This window comes from Blastomyces gilchristii (genome assembly GCF_000003855.2).
Source record: "Blastomyces gilchristii SLH14081 genomic scaffold supercont1.21, whole genome shotgun sequence".
Classification (NCBI taxonomy): Eukaryota; Fungi; Ascomycota; class Eurotiomycetes; order Onygenales; family Ajellomycetaceae; genus Blastomyces; species Blastomyces gilchristii.
The window spans coordinates 182,281-209,595 of NW_003101662.1; the positions used below are offsets into that span (position 1 = coordinate 182,281).

The 27,315-nt window shown below is 38.7% G+C and overlaps 6 protein-coding genes across 7 annotated transcripts; 3 read left to right on the forward strand and 3 right to left on the reverse strand.

The window, feature by feature from the left end:
- Positions 1–6,917: 6,917 nt before the first annotated feature.
- Positions 6,918–8,460, forward strand: BDBG_07858 (the record flags this gene model as incomplete). Of its 2 annotated transcripts, XM_031723291.1 has the most annotated exons (3): positions 6,918–7,034; positions 7,159–7,854; positions 7,930–8,416. In XM_031723291.1, 2 exons carry the CDS (start codon positions 6,918–6,920, stop codon positions 7,648–7,650), a joined length of 609 nt encoding a protein of 202 aa, XP_031580427.1. In that variant the 3' UTR covers positions 7,651–7,854; positions 7,930–8,416. The 2 variants fall into 2 exon arrangements, with proteins under 2 accessions (XP_031580427.1, XP_031580426.1); XM_031723290.1 differs by having other exon boundaries at positions 7,159–8,460.
- Positions 8,461–9,120: 660 nt separating this feature from the next.
- Positions 9,121–10,230, reverse strand: BDBG_07859 (C2H2 transcription factor). The gene is made up of 3 exons (XM_002621595.2): positions 9,973–10,230; positions 9,767–9,901; positions 9,121–9,712 (listed from the first exon to the last, which is right to left on the reverse strand). The coding sequence occupies exons 1-3, from the start codon at positions 10,098–10,100 to the stop codon at positions 9,484–9,486; spliced, it is 492 nt and encodes a 163-aa protein (XP_002621641.1). The 5' UTR covers positions 10,101–10,230; the 3' UTR covers positions 9,121–9,483.
- A 957-nt stretch (positions 10,231–11,187) lies between these two features.
- On the forward strand, positions 11,188–11,616 carry BDBG_07860 (uncharacterized protein; the record flags this gene model as incomplete). Its single annotated transcript, XM_002621596.1, has 1 exon — positions 11,188–11,616. The coding sequence occupies one exon, from the start codon at positions 11,188–11,190 to the stop codon at positions 11,614–11,616; it is 429 nt and encodes a 142-aa protein (XP_002621642.1).
- Positions 11,617–12,675: 1,059 nt separating this feature from the next.
- On the reverse strand, positions 12,676–13,449 carry BDBG_07861 (uncharacterized protein; the record flags this gene model as incomplete). The annotated part of the gene is made up of 3 exons (XM_031723292.1): positions 12,676–12,786; positions 12,852–13,390; positions 13,443–13,449. 3 exons carry the CDS (start codon positions 13,447–13,449, stop codon positions 12,676–12,678), a joined length of 657 nt encoding a protein of 218 aa, XP_031580428.1.
- Positions 13,450–14,151: 702 nt separating this feature from the next.
- BDBG_07862 (uncharacterized protein) lies at positions 14,152–16,497 on the reverse strand (the record flags this gene model as incomplete). Its single annotated transcript, XM_031723293.1, has 5 exons — positions 15,984–16,497; positions 15,737–15,873; positions 15,479–15,617; positions 15,004–15,428; positions 14,152–14,635 (listed from the first exon to the last, which is right to left on the reverse strand). The coding sequence occupies exons 1-5, from the start codon at positions 16,215–16,217 to the stop codon at positions 14,152–14,154; spliced, it is 1,419 nt and encodes a 472-aa protein (XP_031580429.1). The 5' UTR covers positions 16,218–16,497.
- Positions 16,388–19,318, forward strand: BDBG_07863 (uncharacterized protein). Its single transcript, XM_031723294.1, has 3 exons — positions 16,388–17,738; positions 17,789–18,499; positions 18,597–19,318. The coding sequence occupies exons 1-3, from the start codon at positions 16,724–16,726 to the stop codon at positions 18,797–18,799; spliced, it is 1,929 nt and encodes a 642-aa protein (XP_031580430.1). The 5' UTR covers positions 16,388–16,723; the 3' UTR covers positions 18,800–19,318.
- Positions 19,319–27,315: the final 7,997 nt, after the last annotated feature.

Below are 27,315 nucleotides of genomic sequence, written 5' to 3' on the forward strand. Positions count from 1 at the left end.
TGTTGAGACTGCTGAGAGTATACTAATATATAGATGTATTATTAAGACATAATAAGTATAAGTAAGTTCAGAACTGCAGATTTCATTTGAAGAGTATATATAAAACACTCAGAGCTGAATATACTGAGAATAGAGAAAAAAAGTTCACTAGAGATGATAGTCATACTCAATAAATAGAGAGTATCACAGTTTCTTGAAGAAATGCTGTTGATAAAAAATCTGTGTTAGATATATATTAGGCACAGTCATCTATTAAGAGCTGAAGTCTTACAGAAGTATTACAAGAATCTTTTAAAAAGTAATATTTATTATAAAGTAATTGATCAATTGAGAATGAAGTGTACTGATACTTAGATACTTGAAAAAGTTAGTCTTATCAAAAGAGTGATAAATTATAATAATTATATCTTATTTGCAGTTTGCAGTATAAGTGTGTAACTGACTATTAATTTAAGAATTGATCTTGAAATGTCTGTAGATATAGATATTAAGATATGATAAAAGAAGTTGAGACTCTGCTACTTATTCTTTCTGTAAATAGACTTATGAACAGTGAGAATAAGTAACATAATTAATTTAACAAATACTAAAAGTCTCACATCTATCTAGTATAGAATGATGACCTGATTCAACAAAGTAAGTCACTAAGTATTTTCAAGTGTCATTAAACTTAATCACACTGTGTGACTGTCTTCACTGCAGATAGTCACTGCTATAGATGCAGAAAACTGAAATATATAATACACTTTCATATTCTTTTACTCATGACTCATAGAAATTGTAGAGAATTCTTTCATCATTTATATTATAAGTCTACTCTTATATATTCTAGAAGTTATCAGAGTGATCTTCAATACTGCAGCAACTGAGAGAAAGTTTGTATTAAAGTAATATCACATCTGATCTCATTCAATATATATTAATTATTACTTTTTAACTATAAGTACAAGTCAGTAAAGTAGACTGTCTCTGAGATTGTATATAAAGAAATAGATAGAACTGAACAGTTATACTGTATTACTATGAAAAGAGCTCTTAATTTATAATCACAGTGAAGATTCTGAAAAAGATAACTTTAATTAAGTCAGAGACAGAAGCTGTACATTATTAAGATCACTGAGAAGATTCTTGAAGATTGTATTTCATAAGATTAGATTTGAAAGTTCAATGATATTAAAATCTTTAAATATGTAACTAGCTACTAAAGATTAAACAGCTTTTTAAACAGAATAATCTTATAAGTCTACTTCTTCACACTCTGAGATGTTAGTTTTTCTAAATATCAGTATAGCTCTCAGAACAGTAATAAAAATAAATATATTTTAATAAATAAATATTTTCAGACTGATAAATCAATAATATGTCTGAAACTGATATAGCTTTATAGAATGATAATGAGCTTTCATCTTCTATAAGCTTGTCAGACATGAATAGAGCTCTGTAGAATGGTTTCTTATTTCTGAGTTGATCAGACATGAATATTGCACTTCAGAACAGCAATTTTTATTTTAATGAGAGCTTATCTGATTAGTTCAAGAGATCTGATCACAATGGCAACAAGCTTCTCATTCTCAGAAACCTTCACTCAGCATTCTTTATGTATCTTGTAACAATAGCCACACTTTATTAATTCTCCTCCAATTTTTGGCATGCAGTCAAAAAGAACTAGGATTGTGTGAAGCGTCCCGATTGTCCAGGTTCCAGCAAAACACACAGTCATATCCTCTGTTCTTCAGAGCATCAATGGCCTGGTCATGCCAAATGTCATCCCTAGGGGATGTTGAAGCAAGTGATAGTAGTGTACTCATTGTTGAATTGTTCTTCTTCTATTCTAGCAGAGGCAGAATGCCTAATATATATATAGATACAGGTATGAGTTTCAGATCATTCATCACGGCCGTAATAGGCTCCATTAAAACCTTCTTCGAAAGGAAAAACCTTCTACAAAGGAAAAACTCAAGAACGAAGGAAAAGGTGCCCATGTGTCTCGGTTTGGTTTAAGATCCGCGAGCTGCGAGTATCATTCGATGCCAAGCCCTCTCCGAAACCATTCGAAGAAGATGCTCCAATTAAGCCCATGATTGTCCCAGAGTCACCGAGGAATGTAACCCCGATGCTTGCAATATGCAATAGTGTCCAGCCTTCCAGTGAGCAAAACGGCTACATTCGCCTTCGAAAACTGAGAACATGGACCGGCAGGCTCATGTTAGAGGAGTTCGATAATAGTAATAAGAGCGCTAATTATATTGCTAATTATATTGCTCTACAAATGAATAAGAACGAAAAGGGAGAATTAGTGGTCATACATAGACCTAAAATATGCAGGCGGCACGGCCGCCCACTACGTCATTCACTGCTGACTGACTGACTTCGTCAAATGGCATATTGAATGCATAAGATCACCTGACTACATGATACTGCCATAAATTACCGCTCCATATTGGCCAATCAAAATATCCACAGTCACAACAACCCCGCCATTCCCGTTGGGGGAAGAAAAAAAGAATCAAAAACTTCTCACGAAATTTTAGACCCCTCAAAGTCCCCTTTTCATCATGACAACCCTTGATGAGCTCCTTGAGTGTTGTCGGCTGGCTGCGCACTTTTTCCTTTTCCTCTCGCTCTTCTGCCTGCCTTCTCAACTCTTCGTTCCGCTTCCGCTCTACGGTAGAGAGCCTCGTAATCTGGTGAACTGTTATCGGCCATTAGAGAGGGATAAAGAGTTATATCAAAAAGCGAAATGGGTACGAGGAATTTAGTGGCATAGAGAAGCCAGTCATCTTGCCCAAAATAACACGGATCAACGTTTGCCCGTCACACGTCAGACGCGACTACACCAAACGAAAATGTTCCAATACGGGGACAAGGATGGCATCCTCATGAGGGCATTCATCAACGCTCAAAGGCAGAACTCTCCGATAAAATCATCACGATCCCGAGCTAAGGAAAATATGGTTGAATAATTTATATTATCAAAAGATCATGATGTGCAGCTAGAAATTGAATTTACAAAGAACACAATTCATGAGATTCAGTGTTATTTCTAGATACCTAAGAAGTTCAACAGCTGTGACAATATATATATATATATAATAATTATAGATTCTAGGTCTGTAACACAGTCACAGAAGAGTCACTTAAATTATAATACTAAGTCAGTCAAAGGCATGCTATATTAAATGATAAAACAAAGAGTAATTCATACTATCAATATACTGAATCTTTATTAGTTTACAGTATCTGAGTTATATTGTGTATCTTGAAGTGTTTCAATCATGTTTCAGAATAGATTGAAATTTGATTTCTTTCATTATCTACTATCTGAAAAGACAAGGTACTGTAACTAATTAACACAAGAGATCAGAGATTAATAGTATAAAATGAAATTATTCTGTAAAATTCTGAGAAAGTTACTTTTATTACTAATCATCTCTTTCTTCTTATCAGTCAATTTTTCAGTGTTCACATAATTTCACCTCTTAAAACACTTAATAATTCTTCTCTTCTCTAAGTTATTATAGTGAATGCATATTCAGAACAGAACTCAGAAGAATAACTTCAGATTATATATAAAATAATACTTTTTACTGTATAAAATACTGATAACTATAAACACTCTGATGCCTGTCTTACTCTGTGTACTGAAAGATGCATTCTATTATACTCTGATTATCAGATTAAGATTAATCAGAAAAATAGATTATAATAAGTTATTCTTATCTTTATTCACTATTAGATTTTAGAGAGAAATATTATATTGAATAAGATTAGTTAAGTTATAAAGTAATATATATTCTTTAATATAGCTAACTAGCTTAGTGAGAAGAATAGTCTTTAAACTACTTTTATAAATTGATTTTCTATAATTCTGAATAATAACATAGTAATGAATTTGACTGAGTATATTTACTTAAGAGAGAAGAAAATACTGTGTTCATATAGTTAGAGAATTACTTTTAACTAGTAGTACTACTCTGACTCTTTAATCTTCTTTAAGATTTACTATACTATACTATTATTTTAAAGCCACTCTTCTTATCTTTTGAAATTGAAATACTGAGACTTTTTTAAATAGTCAAGATATTATCATTCTTATCATTAATATAAACAGTCTTATAATAATAATATCTTGTAATATTCTTAACTCTCTTTATTATCACTTCTTATAATAACTCTTCTTTCTCAGTGTATTTCAGATACTGTTAAAAGTTCTTAATAATTAATAGTATCTGTGATTTATCTGTCTCACAGTGTGTCTTTCAGCAGATTATAACTTACTCAGTGATACAGTATACTTATCTAATAATTCTATTAATAATCAGCTGTTTCTTTTTATTATTTTTCTTAATCTTAATATACTATTCAGTTCTGATTATAATAATTATGAAATTAAACTTAAGTTACTTTCAGCTTATTAGAAGAAATTTAAGAATAATAGATATAAATTAAAGACTATTCTGATTAATATTGAATTTCTCTGATATAATTCTACTTAGACAGTTAAAGTCTCATAGTTACAGAAATAATCTGTAAAGAGTGAATCTCAGTATAAAATAATAAGTATTCTGTGTAGAAAGAATCTCTCTGAAATATCTATTAAGATTAAATTATATCTCAGATTTTCTGTTATATTTCAGATTATTCTTCAGCTCTTCTGATATCAGAATCTGTGATTAGCAGCATCTGAAGTCTTCTATAACTGTCAGATTATTAATAAAGCTGATATCAAGCTTTCTCTCTGTAATAGATCTCTGTAGTGACTGACTTAGCTGTGTGAGAGATCTGCAGTCAATCTTTCAGAACAGCTCTTATACTTCAGCTAATTGTACAAGCTTAGTGATGATGTTAGTCAGTCATCTCAGAATGTCTCTTTCTACTGCAAGTTCAGACCAGTTCTTCCAGCTCTTTTCTTTATAGTAAAGTGAGCTGTCTTCCTTCTTACACTCCTTCAACACCACTTGTGAAACTGCAGTGAGTTGTGAAATGTCTTCAAAGTATGCATCAAAGAATCTAGGGATGTTGATGTGTATCTTCTCAAGTTCCTCCTTCAGCACAATGTCAACATGCTTTCAATATTCTGTAGAATTGACGAAACTGCTAGTGTTGCGCAGCCAGGGCGTCTGTTAGATCGATGATGCAGGATGAGTAGGGGGGGTGGGGAGTGCCTCGCGAGACGGTGTCAATAAGACCAAAGACGGCGTTCCAGACGTCGAAGTTCCAGGTTTCGACGTTCTGGGACTCAGTGGGGGGAAGCCTTTGGATGACCAGATGTACCAGCTGCCTGTAGTGGTTGTAGCTGAAGTTGGCCCGTTGAAGGCTCATAAACAGAATTGCTAGATCAGAAGCCACCTTTCCGTCGCTTATTCGTGAGCGAATATTGAGCGCCGCTTCCTCTCCCTGTAAAGCAGAGAGGAGTTTTGAGATCGCATTTCGATAGAGCTGGTCCTGGCTCTCATCAGCGCCATCTTTCTCATATTGTCTTTCGGCTTGCTGAAGCGTGCCTCGTAAATGATCGACTAAGTTGGCTAGAGGATGGTTCTTGATAATGTTGCGATCTTCTTGTGAAAGTCCCGCCATTTTGACGGCATAAAAGGCCGTTGGGTTGGTTAATCAGGGAGTTAAATTGGTATGCTACTTTATGTCAGAATTGCTAGGAAGTTATGATGTGAGAAGATAGCTCGCTGGGAACAGATGCTGATATTTAGGATTATGGTCAAAGGGTTGACCCGGCTTGGTTGTGATGCAGAACGCGAATGTGGGAACGGATAGAGCCGCTAAGCAAGCGCGACGGAATGGTAATAAGCGCGAACAAAATAGGGGATTGAAATCGTATTTGGAGGAACAATGGCTATTCCCATTTAGGTATAGGCTAACCTTGGAAACCAACCCGTTGTGTTGCAGCGGTAGGAGTCATGGCCCCACATGAGCCAATGACAAAGCCCGCAAATCACCTTTCGAACAACTGTTGGTCAACCAGCTGTTGGAGGGCGAGGGGTAGCAAGCGAATCATGATTAGAACATCCCCATCACCCCCTACTACCTCTCCTCTGTCCTCTCCTTTCGTTTCTATTCTGCTATAAAAAACGATCCTATAGTCTAAGGAGATTTGGTCAAAATTTTGATTAATTAACAAATGTTGTACACTGCCTGAGAAAATGGTTATGATTGTAAGGTTGTTCCCGGCCAACCCTACCTCACATACATACAGAATTTATATCACCAATGTTAATTCTAAATAGAAATGGGGCAGTGATAAAAAAGTACACTCCTGGTGTTACCATATATGATCCAACTGAAAACTATATCCCTAGACGGCATACGCAGTAGTATGCGTTTCCACCGAATAACGCATCTGCGACAAGGCTACTGTGGTCAGCCCATGGCTAATGTTTGCATAATGGAGCATATGATCAGAATATATCGGAGTAAGGGGCGGTTTTATGTTGTATTTATTGCGCGGAACCAATCGCTGGCTTGCACGCAAATACCCTGAAATGCAAATAAATGTGAACCAACTCCTGGATTTGGGTCATCGATGCCTAGGCTTCCAAAACCCCCAAATAAAAATGATCGTTTTTCGTCGACTGGGGATGATTTGTCAGCCCCAGCACAAAGTAGCTTTTGGCCTTGGTGAACAGGGATATTTTTCATGTTGCAGGCAACAAAGCATGGATGGAGCAACGCAAGGCGCGAATGGTATCACAAGGTAAATGTTGGTGTTGGGGGGACATTGGATTCTGCCTAGATTCTGCATTCCTGTTGCGAATAGTCCGCCGTACAAACGGGTGGACAAGCACTCTTAAAATGGAGCTACGCAACTTACCACGAGAACTGACTGAGAGATCCTTCAGAACCTTTGACCGTCAACAAAGAAGCAGCAGACCTTATACACCATTCATCTCACTCATCCACACATAATGAAAATCAACAACGTTCGTCCGCGGCATGTGGTTTTCCATCAGGAGCTGCACTGCAACGACTCCGCCGCGGTCTTCTTTGTATCAGTTCGGGGATTTGAATGTGTTATGAAAGTGGTGAGCACTATCTATCTTGATAGATGATATCAAATAGAGCTGACCAAGAGCCGGCAAATAGCACCATGACCCTGGACATGGGCGTATCCATGAATGTGAAGCCACTGCCTACTGATGACTTCAGGTGCATGGCGTGGCTGAAAAGGGCTATGTGCCTCAATTCTACAGAAGCATGGAAAAGCTTGAACCTGAATTTTGGCAGCCAAATCTAAATGTGTTTATAAATGACACAGAGCTCCCAAGTGCGATATTTATTGAATATATTCTCAACATGCGTCAATTGCATCTTGACATCTTTTCCAAAGATCATATGACTAAATTTGTCCAGGTCATCAAAGCTATTACTGCTGCACTGGTCATGCATAATGATCTGAAAGCTAGAAATTTCATGGTCACTTCTGGAGAAAGGGTGGTACTGCTGGATTTCGATCGGGCCAGGACATACAACAATAACACCATAACAGCTGAGCAGCAAGAATGGCTCCGGGAGGATGTGCAGATTGTGCAGGACCTTGGGTGTCTACTCGTAGGTCCCACTTACCTGGGAGCTGTCACTATAGATATACCCGACTTACTTACGGATTCTAGGAAATGGATGTTGCTGAAGGCCGCTTGAATCATTCCTACCTCTACTTTTGCACCTAAATCCGAGACGGGTTGCTTCCGCACGAATGGAGGACGCACTCACACAGCAGGAGGATGTTTTTTTTTTCAGTCCGCCGCCAAGAACGACCAATTCTCGTTTTTTCTACACAGTCCTCAAACAGTCGGATAAGGGGAAAGCCCAGCCACATCAAATGTTATTAGAAGCTAGATTTCAGTAAGGCACTATCCCGAAGGAAGTCATATTCATTCTGGCCTAGGAGCTCTATTGATATGGCCTATCACATTCCAGTCCTCCCACAGCTATGGCTCTGTCCTTTTGCTTTTCTTCGAATCAGTACCTAGAAACCCGCCTGATTTGCAATAGGGGGGTTTCCATTCATAGAGTGGCTGGGATTTTCCATCAGTTTCTGAAAGCCACTTAATAAAGGGATTTGCATCTTTGTGAGTTGTTTCCATTCACAGAGTGGCCGGGGTTTTCCACCAGTGGATTTGATTGGCGTGCCTAAGGATGTGGGAGGTATGCTCACCGGGGGGGTCACTCGCCAGACAGTGGTGATGAGGTCGAGGACAGTTTTCTAGATGTCCACATCAGTCGCATTTTGGATTATGAGCTGCGCCAATGCTTGACAGTAGTTATAGATGAAGTAAGCTTGTAAGAGGCGTCTAAATAAACCAACAAAATCAGAAGCAAGGATTTCATCCCCACCCTCTATCGTTATTCCATTCTCGGATGTATACCATTGTTAAAAGTTTAGTCTATAATAGTTGCTCTCTTGTACTGCGTAATGTGCAGGTAGAATTATGTCACGTGCACGCCCGGCCGCTGTGCCCAACAGATACTCGGGACCTCGGAGAAATATTAAGCTTTCGGGATCTTCCAATCACGATTCGATTGCTCTTTCCCCTCTCTTACCACATCTGTGGGTTGGGTGGTACCTTAATCCTAAATAGGAATAGTCGACCTTCCTCTCTCAATCCCCTATTTTGTTCGCGCTTATTACCATTCTGTCATGATTGAATAGGATTAATCTTCACCCAGTTCTTGCTCAGTGGCTCTATTCATTCCCACATTCATGTTCTGCATCAGAGCCAAGCCGGAATCAACCCTTTGACCATAATCCTCCTTTTGATTATATATACCAGCATCTGTTCCCAGCGAGCTATCTTCTCTCGCAAGTATCGTACATCATAACTTCCTAACAATTCTGCATTTTGTTCCCGTGTTTGCTTCCCATTCATCACATAAAATTAGCATACCAACCTAACCACTGGTATATCCTGGTCTCGAATGTTACCCTGGTTGGGAGCCCAGACCGGTTCTGTTGCCCCTCTTCCCACCATACATGTTGATTTACTTGACAGAGTTGCATCAGATTGGTCCACCAGCCGTCCCACTTAAATTACACTGCTCTAAGCATGGATAGCTGATATACAACGAAACAAGCTTCCGCTGCACAGTAGAGTTTCCCGGGTCATATAAGCATATTTAGATTTGACTGTCAAAGTTCAGGTTCAAGCTCTTTTGCAGTCTGAAGGAAGTGTAATGAATAGCATCTTACAGCTGGGTTAGAATTCATCACTCATCACTCAGCATCCAGAAATTCTAATTTTCCAGATACACTATTTCTTCATTGGCGCAAAGCAAGGATGTTCTATTTCTGGATAATCAATCAATTTCCTTTGATTTATATCAACCACGAACAAACGACGCATGTACATGTACAACAGAAAATCAAACAGGGCCTTGCATCAGATAGAGAAGAGTAAATACAGGCTGTCAACATATTTCAAATCATAATCATCATTCAATAACCTTGAATCTGTGCAGTTTGATTTTGTGAAATCAATTTCCTGAAATTCCTGCTTCAAGCTCCACACAAGAAGGAAGCTGAACAGAAGAAGAAAGTGTGAAGTGAGTGTCTTTTCCAGTCAGCTGCCTCAACTGTTTCAGCTCCATTTCCATCTCATGCAGTCTTGAATTTATTCCCTTAACTTCCCACTGAAGCTGAGTAATTTCAGCATGAAGAGATTCACTGCAATGAAGGCGGAGATGCAGCTTGAGATTTCCCTTTCTAGTAAATCCTTCTCCTGAGCTGTGATTACAGTCTGAATAAGGACACATTCACTTTTTCCTCTTTCTGTTCATTTGATGAACATCATGTTGATGACAGCACAGGCCATCTGAGAAGATAAACTCTAGTCTCTTATTACAATCTGGGTTTGTGCACTTGTATGAACAGTCATGTTTATCCATGTGCTTGCTGTTAAAAGATAGTTAATACATAGATTTCTAAAGACATAGAAACTGTAGCACAAAGAAGGCAGTACATACTTCCACTCATTGAGTCTCTTGAAGTATGGGATATTCTTGTGACAATCTGGGTGATCACAGTATATCTGGCCGGCAGCATTTTTGAATGGCTCCCTTGTTCCCCTTGCAGCTAGCATGACTGGCGGCATTTTGGTTTCTTTGGGGATGAGAATATCTGTCGTGGTCTCTGGGCTTTCACTTCTTTGAGAACCACTTCTTTGAGAACTTGGATATAACAGCTCTTGTTCAAACCCAATTTCTCTTTGCTCTTTGTGACTGAAGAAATATTTTGATCAACAAGACAGGTAACCACACTGCGACTATTGCGATCATCCAGAGGACAACCCAGAAGGCAATGTGAAGCAAGATAAAAGGAAGGGTAAAAACTAGAAACCAGCTTAAAAGTCTTTTGGAACGGGGGCCGAGGAGATGGTTGAGATTGGTTGTTTGTTTTGGATTCTGTGATTCCATGCCAGCTAGCAAGGTGTATGCACAGAATAAGAGATGAGGGAAGGGTGGGTGCAAGGCCTCTCTTTATGGAGTCTAGCGAAAGACACAACAAGGTCCAGAGTGCAAGCCAGCCTTGCCTTGACCGCATTTGCTTCCCGCCCGGGGAACTCAGACTGGGCCCCTGGAATTAGAAGCACAAATTATTTACATCTCCGATTGGCTGACTTCTTACAACATATGAAAATCATCCATCCATTTTTGTAAATCTCCGTGGCTTTGTGCCGCAATCTCAGTGAAAGCAGGATGCTGAAAAGCCCGTTGTTTGATATTTTCCTTTTCTTCGATTAGCTAACTATTCATCGCGTACCTGGCCTGCACATACCTTCACAGTGAGAAGCATAGACCTGAATTCTTTAGAAGTCTTGAAATTCCAGCTCTGACGAAATCTGTTCGTGGCTTAAATTTTGACAACTACTACTAGCTCATTGCTTTGTGCAAATGCAAGCTGGCTATTTACACTTGTTACCCGCCTGGTGGAAGTTGCTCTTGTAACTGCATGAGGGATATTGTCATTTAGGCCCGCCTGAGTGTTTGCCTTGTTATGCGCATGCGCCCTGTTACATGCATGCGCAGTTTCAGCTGCAAACATAAAAGGATAGAAGCAGCCCATAATGTCTGTATTTTGATATACCTCAAAGCAAGAATTCCTCATAAGATCCTTCCCTACAGGGTGATATTGAAACCGACATCCTGCTACGCTACGAACTGCTTCCACAATCAAGAGCAATGGCAGCCATCACCCACAGCCGCCGTATCCTTGCCCCGGCTGGCATAGCCGAACGTTTTATCACAGCCATGAACGACAGGATAGACGACGTGGAACACTTTAAGTCGATTGAAAAGTGCCTTGGAAATGCACTAGACCAATTGTGCTACGAAATATGCGATGCCGGCCGCGACGACAGCGACATCACCAGAGCTCAAGCCATCTATCAAATGCTTGAAGATACTAAGAGCGAGGTCGAGGATGCCAGAATACACAAAGAATGCACCATGGACGAAACAGAAGCCGTGCTCAAGAAACTCTTAACCTCCAACGATGTCGATGACACAACTAAAGCCGAGATAAACAAGAGCGTCATGCTCCATCAGGCCTACCGAAGCAAATGCGACAAGGAATGTCAACAGGCCATGTCACAGCAGGGAGAAGAATGACTTGCAATTGACCTGATAAAGAGTGGTGGTGTTGCTGGGAACTGAGAGTGTGTGATTTTGTCATTGCAAGCAGCTAGTCTAGTTTGATATGCAGCATAATTGTCCCTATATAGAGATGAATAGCTTAGGTTTTCAACAAAGATTCTTACAAGTTAATAGAATTCACCAGTAAGCATCCGGAATTTCTAATTTTCCGGATGCAACTATATTTCGCGCAAAGCCAAGGATGTTCTATTTTTGAGTAACCAATCATTTTCCTTTGATTTAACAAAAGTATCAACCAGGAACAAACGACGCATGGACGGTACAAAAGAAAATCGAACAGGGGCTTGCATCAGATAGAGGAGAGTAAATAGAGGCCATCAACATATCCCAAATCATAATCATTGTCTGATAACCTTGAACATGTGCAGTTTGATTTTGTGGAATCAATTTCCTGAAATTCCCGCTTCAAGCTCCGCACAGGAAGGGAGCTGAACAGGAGAAAGTGCCAGTCAGCTGCCGCAACTGTTTCAGCTCCATTTCCATCTTATTCTTTCTTTGGAAATACAACTGTTTGGTAGCAGACATGAGAGGTATAAATAACTAAAGGTAGAGAAAAGGCAGAAAAGACAGGAACAGGAAAAAGGAAAGTAACAAATAAATAAATTAGTGTGAAGTCTTTAGTTTTCAAACATTCGTGTGGGGTGAAACGGTTGGAAGAACCAGTAAGAAACAAAATTTGGTAGTGGGTAACTCCACTGGACAAGTAGCGGCTGCCTTCACCACATGATTATCTCATGCCTTCGGAATTTCACGGGCCGAAGAGAGAGATTACATAAGAGGTGTTGTTCTATAACTAGTTAGAACGCGATCAACCTGCATCTAATATCCCCAAGGTTCGCGACCGCGGCGCAATCCCGCTTGATACATTGGTTCCAGTTCCACCCCTTTATGATAGCCCTCAGCTCGTCTCCAGATAACACCCAGTAACAACAATACATTGAGTCAATGAAGATGGTGAACAAGAAGCAGAAAGGGGCGAATTATTTACATCCATGATTGGCCGACTTCTTCCTTTTACAGCATATGAAAATCTTGTAGCCATTCTTGTAAATCCAACTCAATCACCTTCTGAACTTCGTGGCTTTGTACGGCTATTCCTGCAAAAGCAGGATGCTGAAAAGCATGCTGTTTGATATTTTCCTTGTCTTCAATTAGCCCCATTATTCATCTTCAACTCGGCCTACACGTACCTTCGCATTGCGCAGCGTATATTCAAAATCCTCGAAAGCCTTGAAACTCCAGTCCCGCCGAAATCTGTTCCTGCTCCAAATATCCCTAAGCTCATCATTTGGAAAGGAAGATATGAATGAGCGGAGGTCGTCTTGTCCAAATTTATCAGGTCCAAAATGCCATGCAAGGACAGAAAGTAATGTCATTTCAGGAAATGGGAACTCATCGCACCAGCGATCTATATCCTCCTGGGGTATCAAGCTGCTATCAGCAGCCCAACAACAGATGATACACTCCACTGCTTTCTTGGCTGCATTTTTGGCCCAGGGAGACTCAAATATACTCCCACTGTTCGATGCCATTTGGGCCATATTCTCGATGCTGAGGACATCGTCGGCGGGGGTATCTTCAGTAGCCGATTCACTCTGGGTGGATGTTGCTTGGACAGGATTGGATAGGGGCGTGTCCATCGGCGGAGCCTTTTTCAACTGACCATGAAGGTTATCCTCGCTTTTCCGCTTGCGTGGGTTCCCTGGTGGGAGTCGCAGTGAGCATTGATCTGATAGGAAAAGTTAGCGTACCCCATCAACGAAAATTATAGACGAACTAACCCGACATCTTCTTAGGAAGGTGCACAAGAGATCTTTGTCTCCAAGGAAGCGTAAGAAGACGGTGGGTAGCATGGAGGAAACTGGGACAATCGGCTCTTTTAATATCATTGCCTGACTTGCAAGGTGGATCCGATACTGGGTATCAGAATTCGGTAAAAAATACTGGAAAAACCTAGCCCATCCTTACTGAAAATTAAGAATCTTAGCCTAACCAGCCCGTCACCGGAGATTGGGGATCGCTTTCAATAAGTTGGGATTTTTATTGACAAACTTAAAAACATTGATTCGCGCTATGGAACATGGCAAAATACACTAGATCACATGTATATGTCCGTTGCCATTGCGGTACCTGATGGATTACTATCGTGAGCAAACCCCGAGATGTGCATTGTGGTGTGTAAGGGATTCTTTACCTATCTTCTTGTGATAGTTTATAAAGCTGACGACGTTATATGCGCGTGCCTCGGAAATGGAAGAACTTCGGTAGTAGCAAGGTTCTGGTTGAACAATCCAGGGCAGACATGCTGGGGCAATCAAGCATTCTTATACCAATCTGCCTAACTCTTACTACAGGGCTTACAAGGAAATCAAAAAATCAAAAATCAAAAACACAAAGTATATTGAAACAATTTATTGGACTGGCTGCCCCTACCAAAATAGTAACATACTTTTTTTTTGCGAGGATCCACAAGACCAACAAAAAACAGCCCTAATCATCTTCAAACTCCGTGGTGGGTGACGTTGATCCACTACTCTCGTCAAGTCGAATGCCCAAGTCCCGAAGGGTGTAATTATGCGGCGCGAGTTTCGTCCATGGCTTTAACCCATCCTCACTGGAAACCAGGAATCTTAGCACCATCAATCCTTCACGAGGTTTCATTTCGAAACCGACGAAAATGCAATACCGCTGGCGGGATCCAGGAATATCCGCTTTCTCGTTGTCATCCATTTCAATGGTCCCATCGGCAAGCAGGATACTCTTGAAATACGATACGCGATAGCGTACTACGTCCTGTGGCCGTACACCCCACCGTTCCCATGCCATTCGATCCTTCCAAGCTCGGGCCTTGAGTTTCTCGTGCCTTGAACGGTCATCCATCGAAGCCATTAAATCGTACGAGAAAGATTCGGGGCCCTGATCCTCGGGGAAAAGCAATTCCTTTTCGTTATTAGCCGATGCAAGAGAATGAAGCCTGCACGAAGGAAGATATTGCAACGGCGTCTCGTTCTGGAGGGTGAGGGGGGATGGAATTCTGTCACGCCTGATGCGCATATTCAAAATGGGAGGTGTAGAGTAATGACAGGACGACCAACAGCAAGATTTTAAAAAGTGAGAGTTGTCTATCAGTTTGCAGGTGTGCAAGACATAGAAGAGTCTGTAGAAAGAGAGATGCGGACGGCGAAAGATTGGCAAGAAGTAAGTTACCATTTATATACAACACCTCACGGCCGGGTAAGGTTAAAACAATGACAGGTTGGCCACTGAGAGATGGAGGGCTGTACAGGGGAACTGAGAAATTATATACAACGCCGACACCAATCGCAGCATTCATGTATGTACCTCCACATGTCCGTCCATAATCCAATCACAAAGCTCATAATGACAGCCGAACCAATCTTCCAATCGCATGTGCACTCCCACCCCGAAGATAGTCTTTTGTTTTCCCACTGTATGATCCGCCCAGGCCACGTATTCAGAGCTTCGGACGGGATAGTTATGGAGTGGGTATGTGATCCGGAAAAAGAGAGTGTAACAGTGCAAGGAAAATCAGTCTTTTCACCAGTGATATGCAGGTGGCCATTACTAAATGGGTACAACCGGATGTATCGCATTACATCCCTGATATAGCCAGCCTCAAACGCCATGGCAACCCCCGCCCACGAGCTCATAAGATCGGGTAGTGAGGCTGGGAGTAACTTGCCAGTGCCTGCACTGACAAAGTAGCTGTCTCCACGCTTTAGAAGTTGGAGAACAGGGGCCGAAGCCTGGTTCTGTTAGCGAAAGCTACCACATACTGGGGAGGAAGGACATGTACCGTTGGCATGATCTCAAAACTAGAGGATTTTACAGGTGCTCCCCGCAAGCTGGCAACGGTGCTCCGCTGGACTGTGTGCTCAACTTCGACTGAAAAGTTTTTAGTTCGGGCGATGATTGTCATGCGCATTGTTCTGCTTCTACGTCAGTGACTCCCAGCAGAGACAACAAGTAAGAAGACTGCCAATGTACGCGGCGCAGGTTGGTTCAAACTCAAATTGAAACACTCATATGGCAAAGGAATAATATGTCAACCCACTTTGTATGATAATAGTAATCGCGCCCTTCGCATGAAACGATGGCAGCAAATTTTCTCCTTGCGTGTATCCGAGTGCGAACCAACGTGGATGAGCAGCCTGTATTCGAACAAAACAACGAGCGAGCGGTGAAGCATCTCTTATAGTCAAAAGCATTGAAGTGCAAAGTCGGCCTCAATTAGTATCAAGGTAGTGATCCCTTGCATGAGGATGGCATGGACTCAAACTGGACATGTATATCGCACTCGCCTTCCACGGATTGAGATGTCCTCTCCCGGGTGATCGACACAAGTTTCCCATGCCCTCAACACAGTCCAACCCCTGGTAGCACTTCGCACCTCTGGTCATTGGGTTTTGCGTGGCAGCCACCATCCCACATGTACTACAATAGCCTAGGTGACGAGTACACAACAGCAGCATCGAACACGCTGTGATATCTGTTAAAGCTGTCCTTAATGGGAAAAGGAAGTCCAAAAGGCTCATTTTCGGGCTCAATATCACTCTTGTCTGGAGTCTAGGCCATCACGGCGCAGCTGCTACTATGCGGCGTTGGCGAGGAGAAACCGAGTAGTCTGGACCGTTGGTACGGGGGCGGGAAACGACCCGTCTGTGGCAAGTCAGCCACAAAACAACGATCCCTGTGCTTTTGGAAATTTAGCCTCCTTATACAGACCAATCATAAGCCTATCTGTCCCGCCGTTCGCTGGCTGCTCCCCCAGCGTTGGCGGGCTGGCCAGTGAACTACCAATAAAACAAAATTTCGTTGGCGGGCTCACCAACGAACTACCAATAAAACAATAGTTTGTTCGCTGGCTGCTCCGCTAGCGTTGGCGGGCTGGCTAGTGAACTACCAATAAAACAAGATTTCGTTGGCGGCAAACAATGCTACCAATATTCGCGTTGCCGCTGATCTCATCTGGCTCATTTCGCCTTGTCAAATTCTTGCCGGAGCTCTGTTCTTCTCCTTTCCTTGAGTTCAACAGCCCAAGATGACAGTTGATTCGGGAATACCGTCAATTTTGAAGGCCTTACTGCGAGTATCTCCAGACTTGCTAAGGGTCCATCGCATGGATGTAATTCTTGCTCTCAAGACAATTGCAGAACGAGTTGGAGTAACAGTTATTCGACACCCTTCCAGTGCATCCTATCCGCAGGTGCACACCGCTACTCGCTCCTTCCACTCTTCTCCTACTCCTATCAACAACGAATTGCTTCAGCAAACCACTGGCACTCTAGACAATGCTTATGAAGATGGTTTGATCCGTTCCGTTTCTGTGGGCCCTGGATCAGTTCAGCAACCCACTGCTCCAAATTCCACTTCTGAAAAGGAGAATTCAGTACCCGAAGATGAGACGCAACCTATGACGGGTGCTGTACTTTCAGAGACATGCTCTTCCAATTCCAGTTCCCCTCCCTCGCCTCGGGCTCAGCGTCTTTTACAGAAGATAAAAGAAAAACTCAACGACATCTGCCAATTCTCGAAACACAGTCCACACAACATAGTTGAAGGATTTTTTGAGAATTTACAGAGCGAAGACTGTCGCCTTGGCCATATAAAAAGCATTACCGGAAAGCACACACCAGAGCCTAAGGAAAGATTCATCCAGTGCCTTGCCCAGCGATCCCTAGCACTTGATTTCCATCAATGGGAAAGCAATCTGCAACAAGCAGGAAGCACAAGGCTAGATGATGTGTCCAGAATACCGTCATCAGCCAGGAGTAAGAATGGGAACTTTAGACATTACGTGGAACGCGTGGCCAGGTTCATTGACACTGAAACTGCTTACATCGCGCTCAAGCGTGGAACTAAACAACTGGCAGTTGAGAATGTGTGTAACACCTCTGGAATAGAGATAGCAATATCCTTTGCATATGGATCCTTTGATGCTCTGACTTATCTAGATATTCATAACTTTTGTTCCCTTCTCAAAGATCAAAAAAAGATACTTGATACCCTCAAAAAAGTTTCATGTTGGGTTGAGTTGAGCCAGTCAACATACAATGGTGAGGACCGACTGTTCAAAGGGGATGTTCTTTACTCACACATCATGTAGGACGCAGGCAAAATAAACGACGTTGCCCCGAAAGCCCCCAATCCCGCTCGTCCTCCTACGCAGCCAGACGCCGTCGTTTGGTTCCACAACCCCGTATCATTAGAGAAATCAGGCCACGATTCTCTGGAGGAACCGCTGCCAGAGTACCCAATGATACGCAGAATTCTGAAAACCCATCGGCACCTAACCTTCATCCCCCTGAAATGGACTATCCAGATTCGACAGCCCTCTATGGCACCGATGGGAATCTGCCTCGATACCAAACAAGGAATTCCCCGAGTTCGTGCCAGTCTAGCGGACTGGATTCTCTGGCAAATGCTGCGACCAACCTATCTCATTCTTTAGAGGCAGTGAATCCAGGGCGCAGAGATAACGGTTCTGGATCATACAATACGAATATTGAGCAGCCGATGCCTTCTAGAAATTATTCTTCTGAATCATACAATACTAATATAGAGCAGTCGATGCCTTCCCAGGATTACCCTCAAAGCACAGAGGAGCATCCAATCAGCCCCTTTGACCCCTCAGTATACATGGAAATGGGGACCTTACCAAGTGCTAGAGGAGTGGAACATCCAACTCACCCTTTCGACCCTTCCAGTTATATGCAGATAGGGACTTTGCCATATGACGATGAGGCGGGACGTTCAACTACCCCTTTTGACCCTTCTATGTATATGCAAAACGGGATACATGCAAATGGGAACTTTGGTAAATATACAATCAATCACATTTCAATCAGTCACGCTATATGCAAACGGAGGATCTACCCAATTTCAATGCTGACTGTCAAATTCTACCCGCACAGCATTACCAGTATCAAGCCAACTGCAGTCTTCATACCCGATGAATATTAACGTTAATACTTGCGATCTCAGGCCTACCGTGGACGACCGACAAAGAGACACACTAGTGTTGGAAGAAGCTCGCCAGTCCCGTCATGGTATATATATGTCCCAGGATCTAGGGACCCACCGGGAAGCAGACATGGGTCGCCGGATATTTTGTTGATCGGGATAATGTATTCAGGACCGGTTTTGTTGGCGATGGGTATACGCGTGGAAATTCGCCATGCAGTGTAGCCGAAGTGCTTGAAGCGGGGCGTTAGACTAATGTCTGGTTTGGAAAGATTTTCACTTACACTGAGCTTCAAGGCCTCTAGAAGAGGAACAACATAATCATTAAGGCTTTCATTCGCATATTTCACATTCCCATTGCTCTCAGTCATCTCAACAACTGCTTTGCCAGTCAAAATGGCATCTTGTAACTTCTTGAGTTTTTCGTTTCCCTCTTCTGAAATTTGATGGCACTCTGTCAATGTAGGCATTATAACAAAACGACTTGTCGAGAAAGTGCAGTAGGTAAGGATCTGTTTGACATAGTTTAGTTAGCCTAAATATACGTTGGCCGATGAAGCCTTAATGCGTATTGGGTCTCACCAGGAAAAAGTCTTGAGGTCTTAACTTAACAGTATCAGATATGGGGTGCAAAGCTCTCCTCCAGTCTTGATGAAATTCACTATTTGCTCCAGAACATTTCGGTAAATGGCGGGGTTTGGTTTGGTGGGACAATTGCTGACACAGCAATCTTTCATCATGTGACAGCGTTATTATTATTATTATTATTATTCTTCAATTATAGATGTATGCAGTCAGAGACTATGACATCTACCTGAGAACTTTAGTTCTCAGGGTTTTTTCTATGTCTGTAAAGTTAACTATTATACATTCATCAATTTCAGATATACAAAATCAGAAAATTCCAGCCCAGAATACAAAAACTGTTTACAAATTGCAGTGTTTTAACATCTTTTGATACTTTGAAACCATTTGACAATATCATGACAAAAGAAAAGAGAAAAAGAACACAGTCTCAAAGATAGACACATTAAATAGATAGATAGAAAGAAATTGAAAGAAAAAGATAAAGAAAAAGATAAAGTAAAGAGAGACTATAACAAAACAAATTATTAAAAGAGAGTATATAGCTGTTTTAACAGACTATATCTGATTGATTTCCTCCTCTTCATATTCAGATAATTCTGAATTTAGCCATTTTCTTGTAGCTGCTTGAGTTTCTGATAGAAAGTCTATTAAGTATTTAATTCCTGTCTCAGTTGAGAATAAGAATCTCATACTTCTATTCAGTGTAGACCTCTTACACTAGAAAAATGTTCATTATCTTCTTATTAGAAATGATTATTCATCAAGATATTCAAATGCATAATGACGCGTAAGAAATAGAGAAACAGTCAAACAGTTAAGTGAACACTAAGTTCTCAGATAGAAGCTTACTCACCAGTCACTCTGACTCTGTAACAAGATCTTATGAAGAGAGTAAGATTTTACAAGAGAATGTCAGTGAAAGACCTGAGAGTTCTGACATCTCAGATGTATGAAATATTCATATAATTACACTTTCACAGATATCACACATCTGACAAATAATATAATCATGTCTAACAACAATATGAGAGAACTCTTGAACACAAGTATAGATGTAATGCCACAGTGGCTTCAAGCAATGTTGAAATTGCAATAACAATAAATAGCTGATATACATGCAACTCAACAATGTCAATATGAAGAGATTTAATGATTATCATAACAAGAAACTCATGCAATTTCAACATTTACAGAATTGAATATAAAAGTGCTGAAAGAATGCTTAAATGCTTCTGCATATTTCAATACTTTCAATCTCACTCTCTACTTATCATGAAGAATGGAAATGCTTGCAAAACTGAGTGTGAATGAAGATATCATCAGTTCACTAATCAATCAAGATTGATATATCAATGAACAATTGAAGAATTATATGAAACAGAAGTTTTATTCATAAATGAAAGCATGTGAATCAGTGTTATGAATGTCTGATAACATCATCAAATATCTTGATAATCTGTTTCAAGACACTGTTATACAATAGAAAGTATTAGATTGATTACAGAGTATCTGACAGAGAAATACTTCTCTTACAATATTCATCTCTGACTTTGACATCAAAATCTTAGAATCAGGTGATCAATCTTCAAAGAATTAAATGAAGATTAGTATACTTAAGAAGACATTAACTTTTAAACTCTTACAGACTCTTATAAGTATAAATAAAGACTCAACTTATGAAGGCTTCTGCACACAGCTTCAGATATTGAATGACTGTCTTATCAAGCTTAAGAGTATACAGAACAGTGATAGAAGATGTTACATCTCAGTCACTCATACACTCACACTGAAGAGGAGTAACAGTAATGATGCAAATGTCATGAACTGAATAGATTCAAATGTCTATACACAAGCAAGAGTTTCTGCTGTTTAAACAGGCTTCTAAGTCTCTGAGATTACTTCTGAAGAAGTCACTGATCAATGTCAATGTAAAGTGTGCATCAACTGTAACTGATCAGAACACATTGCTTTTAACTGCTAATCAGCCTATGTGCCTTCTCACTCAAAGAATGAATCAGCGCCTGTCCATGTCAACCACATTGCAGTGAAGAAAGATTCAGAAGATAACTATAAGAATGTCTCAGTGAAACAGGGAAAAGATTAGCTTCTATTCAAATTTGTAAACAGAAGCTTGAAGAGGTCAGATGATAACAATTTAAAGAGAAAATGATAATGAATATAATTCTTATATCTGCTATGATTGATAACATGTATAATATGAAAGTCATGATAGATAGTGATCTATATCACTATGCAATGATAAAATCTTCAGTTATAAGATATCATAATCTTCAGTATATTCTCTTATCAAAACTCTGACTTCTTGTAGAATTTAATGATTCAAAGAATGTTTGCACCTGTTACATGATGAAACTAAATATAGATATTAAAGAATATCAACATGAAGATATCTATACTTATAAAGTTGATAATCTCAATTATAATCTTATATTAGAACTCATCTGACTATCTGAATAAGATATCTTGTTAAATGCTTAAAACAGAAGCTTAATATTCTCTAACAATGATAGAATTCATGAAGATGATATTCATAAGACTATGAATCTTACACAGATCTTCATCAATGCTTATGAAATACTCTGAAAAAGAAGTCATTAAAACTGCTGATAAAATCACTAACAGCAAGATCATGTATCAATCTATTTCACCAGCCTGACTGATATTAAGAAAGCTCTAGAGAAGTTATCCTGTACTACAATAACAGATTCTCATACAAAACTATCTCAATAATATCATGAATATCTAGATATCTTCTGACAAGACAATATTACAAATTTACCTCTCTTATGAGATCTAGGAATAGATCACAGTATTGAGTTAGAGAAGCAGAATGATAAGCACTCTGAATCATCATAGAGCTCTCTCTATAATATGTCTCAAGATGAACTTCTTCTTCTTCAGAAGACACTCAATGATCTGTTAAATAAGAAATTCATATATATTAGTAACTCTTCTGCTGCAGCTCCTATTCTTTTTGCAAAAAAATCAGGTGAAGAACTTCAATTCTGTGTGAACTATCAAGATCTGAACAGATTGATAAAGAAAGATCATTATCTCTTATCTCTTATCAATGAAACTGTAGCACATATCAGATGAGCTCAATGATTTACAAAGTTAGATGTCATTACTACATTTCATAAGATTTATATTACTGAAGAAGATGAATAACTTACTGCATTTCAAACATGTTATAATATCTTTGAATGAGTAGTCACATTCTTTGAACTGATCAATGCTCTCAGTACATTTCAGAAGTATATCAACTAAGCACTCTGAGATTTTCTTTATGAATTCATATCTGCATATCTTGATGACATTCTCATCTTCACTGATGAATTCAGAAAAGAATATCAAGAACATGTGTAAAAGATATTACAATGACTACAGAAAGCAGAACTGTCAATAGATATAGACAAGTGTGATTTTGAGATTAAAAGTACAAAATATCTAAACTTTATCATAGAAGCTGATAAGAGAATCTGAATGAATTCTGAGAAGATCTCTGCTATTCTTGAATGAGAGGTTTCATGCACTGTGAAAGATGTATGAAGCTTCATCACATTTGCTAACTTCTATCAGTGATTTATACAAAACTTCTCAGATATCACAAGATCACTTACAGAACTCACTAAGAAGAACTCAGTATTTCAATGATCAGTGAACACTAAAGCTGCATTTACATAGATAAAGAAGATATTCATTAATACCTCTCTACTGATAACATTTCATTCTGATTATAAGACAGTTATTGAAGCTGATTTCTCTGATTATATCACAGAAGAAGCTATATTGCAATATAATAATGAAGATATCTTATAATTATACATCTTCATGTCTAAGAAACTGAGTTCTGCTGAATGCAGTTATAAGATCTATGATAAGAAACTTCTTACAATTGTATACTATCTAGAAGAATGAGACTCTGAACTTCAAAGTGTCTCTGAATTTGAGATAATCACAGATCATAAGAATCTCAAATACTTCACAACTATCTGTAAACTCACTGAATGACAGATGTAATAATCTGAGTTTCTAAGCTGCTTTCATTTTAAAATACACTATCATCTCAGCAGTCAGAACTTGATAGCAGATGCACTCTTATAACAAGAACAAGATATGTCATCTGATGTGATAGACACGCGCTGAATGAATTAAGAACACTGACTCTTGAACTCAAAGATATTAGTTGATCATGATAAGACTACTTGTAAGAAATCCCGCTTCTTGCGGATTCTTTACCCCTATTCCTATCTCTCGCGTAACCAATAGAGCTAGCGGCCCTTGACTACACACAACTATATAGACTGGAGTTCGCGAATACTATTCACAACTCAGCTTGAATGCTATTATATATTTAATCTCTATATTTTATCTTTCTATTATGAATACTTCTAGTAGTTAATAGTACATATCACATCAAGCTGTAAACATCTGAATAATTGTCTGTGAGCACTTATTCTTATATTTCAAGCTCAGTCAGTCAGCAACTGCCTGTTATGACTAAAAGAACTAGAAACTCATATACTTCAATCCCTGTGAACTCTACTGCAGACACTCAGAAGCAGTCACTTGAATTATAAACAACTCTTATGAAAGAAGTCTCAGAGAACTTATCAATCACTTACAGAACATCATTCTCTGCATCTGTGACAGAGGAATCCTCTGAATCCATGAATAAATTAATCTCAGTGAAGAATATTCTTGAGCATCTCTCACAGAATCAAGCTATTTTTCTATAAGAAATGCTTACTGTCTGTAAACACTCTTAAACTGAGTCTCTAGACATGATCTTCAGAGACACTCATGAATTGAAAAGAAACTTTCTTAAGCTGTGATTACTAAAGATCACTTATCAAATCACAATTTATAAAAGCTTTTGTAAGTTTGTATTTGAAATTGACTCACAAGCCTGACTGTGTGATATGAAAGATGAAGAAGCTGTTATCTATATAATGACAGATCTCTATTACACTGAAGTCAAGAACTGACTGAATTATTTAGAGAATGATTATAAGAGATCTCACTGATCTATTCTCAAGATCTATCTAGAGAATAAGTTGAGAGACTCTGTAAGTCAGATAGAGAACATCTGAGCTGTGATTATTAATATTAGAAAAAGAGATAAGAAATCTGATAAAGACTATTTACAGTACTTCATGAAATTATGATGTGAATTAGATTCTGTGAAAACAGGGCTCTGAAACAAGATCTGAATAATGATGTTTATAAAGAGACTGAATAAAGATATGCAGAACAAGCTCATTGAGTAAGACTCTAAGCTCTTAACTCTGAAGAAGCTGATGACTCTTATTCACTGCTTACAGATCACTGTAAGAGTCATAGATCTGTGAAGAGTGAATCACTGACTGACTCTGTAAGAACTAGAATAACAGAGAACAGATTTATCAGAAAAAGATGATAAGATATAGAGAGATTTATATCTGACTGCTGAGCAGAGAGAGAGAGCTTCATAAGCTTCTGTGAATAGAGTGTATAATAAAGAGATTAAGAAAAAGAAACTCTGCTTTATCTATTCTAAATCAGAACATCTTCATATAAACTGTCTGAATAAATTAAAATAGAAATTTGAAGAGTTGTAGACAGAGTCAGCAACAGCCTTCTTAAAAGTCTTGAAGCTGACATCTGAATCTGTTGCTTCTCTGATGAAAATACTTACTTATGAGAAGAGACTGCACTGCAGTACTGCTGTCTCATAAGTATAAAAAGTATTGATAAACTCAGAATCTCAGGTCACTGTAGTGTTCTTAAAGCTCACAGAGTGAATGAGCTGAATAATGAAAACTGAGAATCTGCTCTTATAATAAGCAGGGTGTAAGAACTCAGATCTGAGAACTGAGAGACTTATAAGAGTTATCTTTGAATTGCAAGATCTCTTCAGAATCTGAAGAAGATTTGCAGAAACTATAATTATTGTAAACATCACAGATAATATGTACTTGAGACTTGTATAACTTCAAAGACACAATTCATATATAGCTGTTTACAAGTCAGGTTTATACTTCTGATCAGTGTTGACAGACTCACTTACAGAGATAGAATCAGTTAATACTACAGAGTTAATTAGAGAAGACAAGCTCATCTATATAATGACTTTATAAATATCTGAGAACTTCATGATCATGAAAACAGAGCTTCAGATATCAGAGAAATATCAAGATCTCACAGAGATGTTCAGCTCAGTAAAGACAGCTGAGCTTTCTTCTCACTGTAAGAAGAATCTGATAATAGATTTGATAGAAGAATAGAAACTCTTCTGAGAATTAATCTATAAGCTCTTTTATTAAGAGACAGAGGTCTTATGAGCCTATGTAAAGAAGAATCTGAAGAATGACTTCATCTAATCTTCACAGATCTTCATGAAAGTCTCTGTGATATTTATAAAGAAGAAGAATAAAGATCTCAGATTATATATAGACTACTGTGACCTGAACTCTAAGATAATAAAGAGTTACTACTCTCTATCTCTGATTGAGAATGTAATCAACTGTCTTATAAAAGCTGTCATATTCACACAGCTGAATGTAATTAATATATATACACAGCTGTGAATACAGTCTGAAAATGAATAAAAGACTGTCTTTAGAACTGCACTGAGATTGTTTGAATATCTAGTGATGTCTTTTAATCTGACTAATATTTCTATAATATTTCAGTCTTTCATTAATAAAACACTTTATACATATCTAAATATCTTCATGATAATATATCTGAATGATGTGATGATATACTCTGCAAAGAAGAAAGAACATACTGAGTATATACAAAGTATATTGAAGATCTTAGATAAGACAGAACTGTATATTAAGCTTGTGAAGTGCAACTTCAGTACTTATTAGATTAATTTCCTAGAATATGTAATCACTGTAGATAATATTCAGATGAAATCTTCACAGATTGAGACTATTCTATCATGACTGAAGTTAACTAGTATTTATAAGATTCAGATCTTTCTGAGCTTTGTGAATTTCTATAAACAGTTTATCTTTATATTCATGAGAATCTTCTTGACTCTTACAGACATGCTGAAGAGTGAAAATAAGAAGAAGTTATTTCATAAATAGAGAATGAAAAGATTATTAAGAAGAAAGAACTGTAAGAACTTTCTTATCTCAGAAGCTCACAGAGCCTTTATAAGATTGAAACAGATATTTATAAATACAGTGATGCTGTTCTACTTTGATCTCTTACTCTTAATCAGATTGAAGACAGATATCTTCTTCTTTACAATTTCAGAAATAGTCTTGTAACTACAGTTAAATGAGAACTAGATTTCAGTGATCTTTTTCTCACAGAAGATACAATTCACAGAGATCAACTATGATATTTATAATCAGAAGCTTCTTATAATAGTGAAATTCTTCTGTTACTGATATCACTACTTTAAGAGCCTTATAATAGTGATTACTGTTAAAACTGATTATAACAGCTTATAATAGTTTACTTCAATCAAGAAACTCTTACAGCAGCAGATTTACTGAGCTCAGAGACTGAGTGAGTTCTGATTCAAGATAGAATATATCAAGAGAACTAAGAACTCAGTAGACAGACTCTCTCACAGATCAGACTATGTTAAGAAGATCAGAATGACAGATATAAAGAGACTAAAGAAGACAGAAAAGCTTTATAAGATGCTCAGACTAAGTGTTATAAAGAGATTGACTGAAGAGTCTCTCAATCTCTTATAAGAGAAGAAGAAGAAGAGAGAGAAGAAGTCTGCACAACTACTCTCTACAATACTGAGAGTTAATACTCTGAGAATCTCTGTGAGAATTCTTGAAGAGAGTATCTATAATCTGAAGAGTTTGCAGACTTTGAGAAGTACTGCAGAAGACCTGATATAAGAGAAAACAGAGTATAAGTCTTTATAAGATCTTCTATTCAGATTATCTGAACTGTAACTAAAGAATGAATATACTTAGTATATTCAGAAACTGCTTACAGCAGAGATCAATTCTGCAGAAATAAAGAATTAAAGAGACTTAAATAATCTCTTACAAAGAGAGAGCTAAATTTATATATCTATGAATAAGTTTCTATATA

What these genes read in the sequence shown, in the direction of transcription:
- BDBG_07859 (XM_002621595.2), bottom strand. Translation starts at nt 10,100, where the DNA reads ATGCCGCCAGTCATGCTAGCTGCAAGGGGAACAAGGGAGCCATTCAAA. An exon ending in AAGAGACTCAATGAGTGGAA is followed by an intron (nt 9,902 to 9,972) that starts GTATGTACTGCC and finishes ATCTTTTAACAG; the next exon opens with CAAGCACATGGATAAACATG. An exon ending in ATGAACAGAAAGAGGAAAAA is followed by an intron (nt 9,713 to 9,766) that starts GTGAATGTGTCC and finishes AGGATTTACTAG; the next exon opens with AAAGGGAAATCTCAAGCTGC.
- BDBG_07863 (XM_031723294.1), top strand. Translation starts at nt 16,724, where the DNA reads ATGACAGTTGATTCGGGAATACCGTCAATTTTGAAGGCCTTACTGCGA. An exon ending in GAGCCAGTCAACATACAATG is followed by an intron (nt 17,739 to 17,788) that starts GTGAGGACCGAC and finishes CACATCATGTAG; the next exon opens with GACGCAGGCAAAATAAACGA. An exon ending in ACATGCAAATGGGAACTTTG is followed by an intron (nt 18,500 to 18,596) that starts GTAAATATACAA and finishes CTACCCGCACAG; the next exon opens with CATTACCAGTATCAAGCCAA.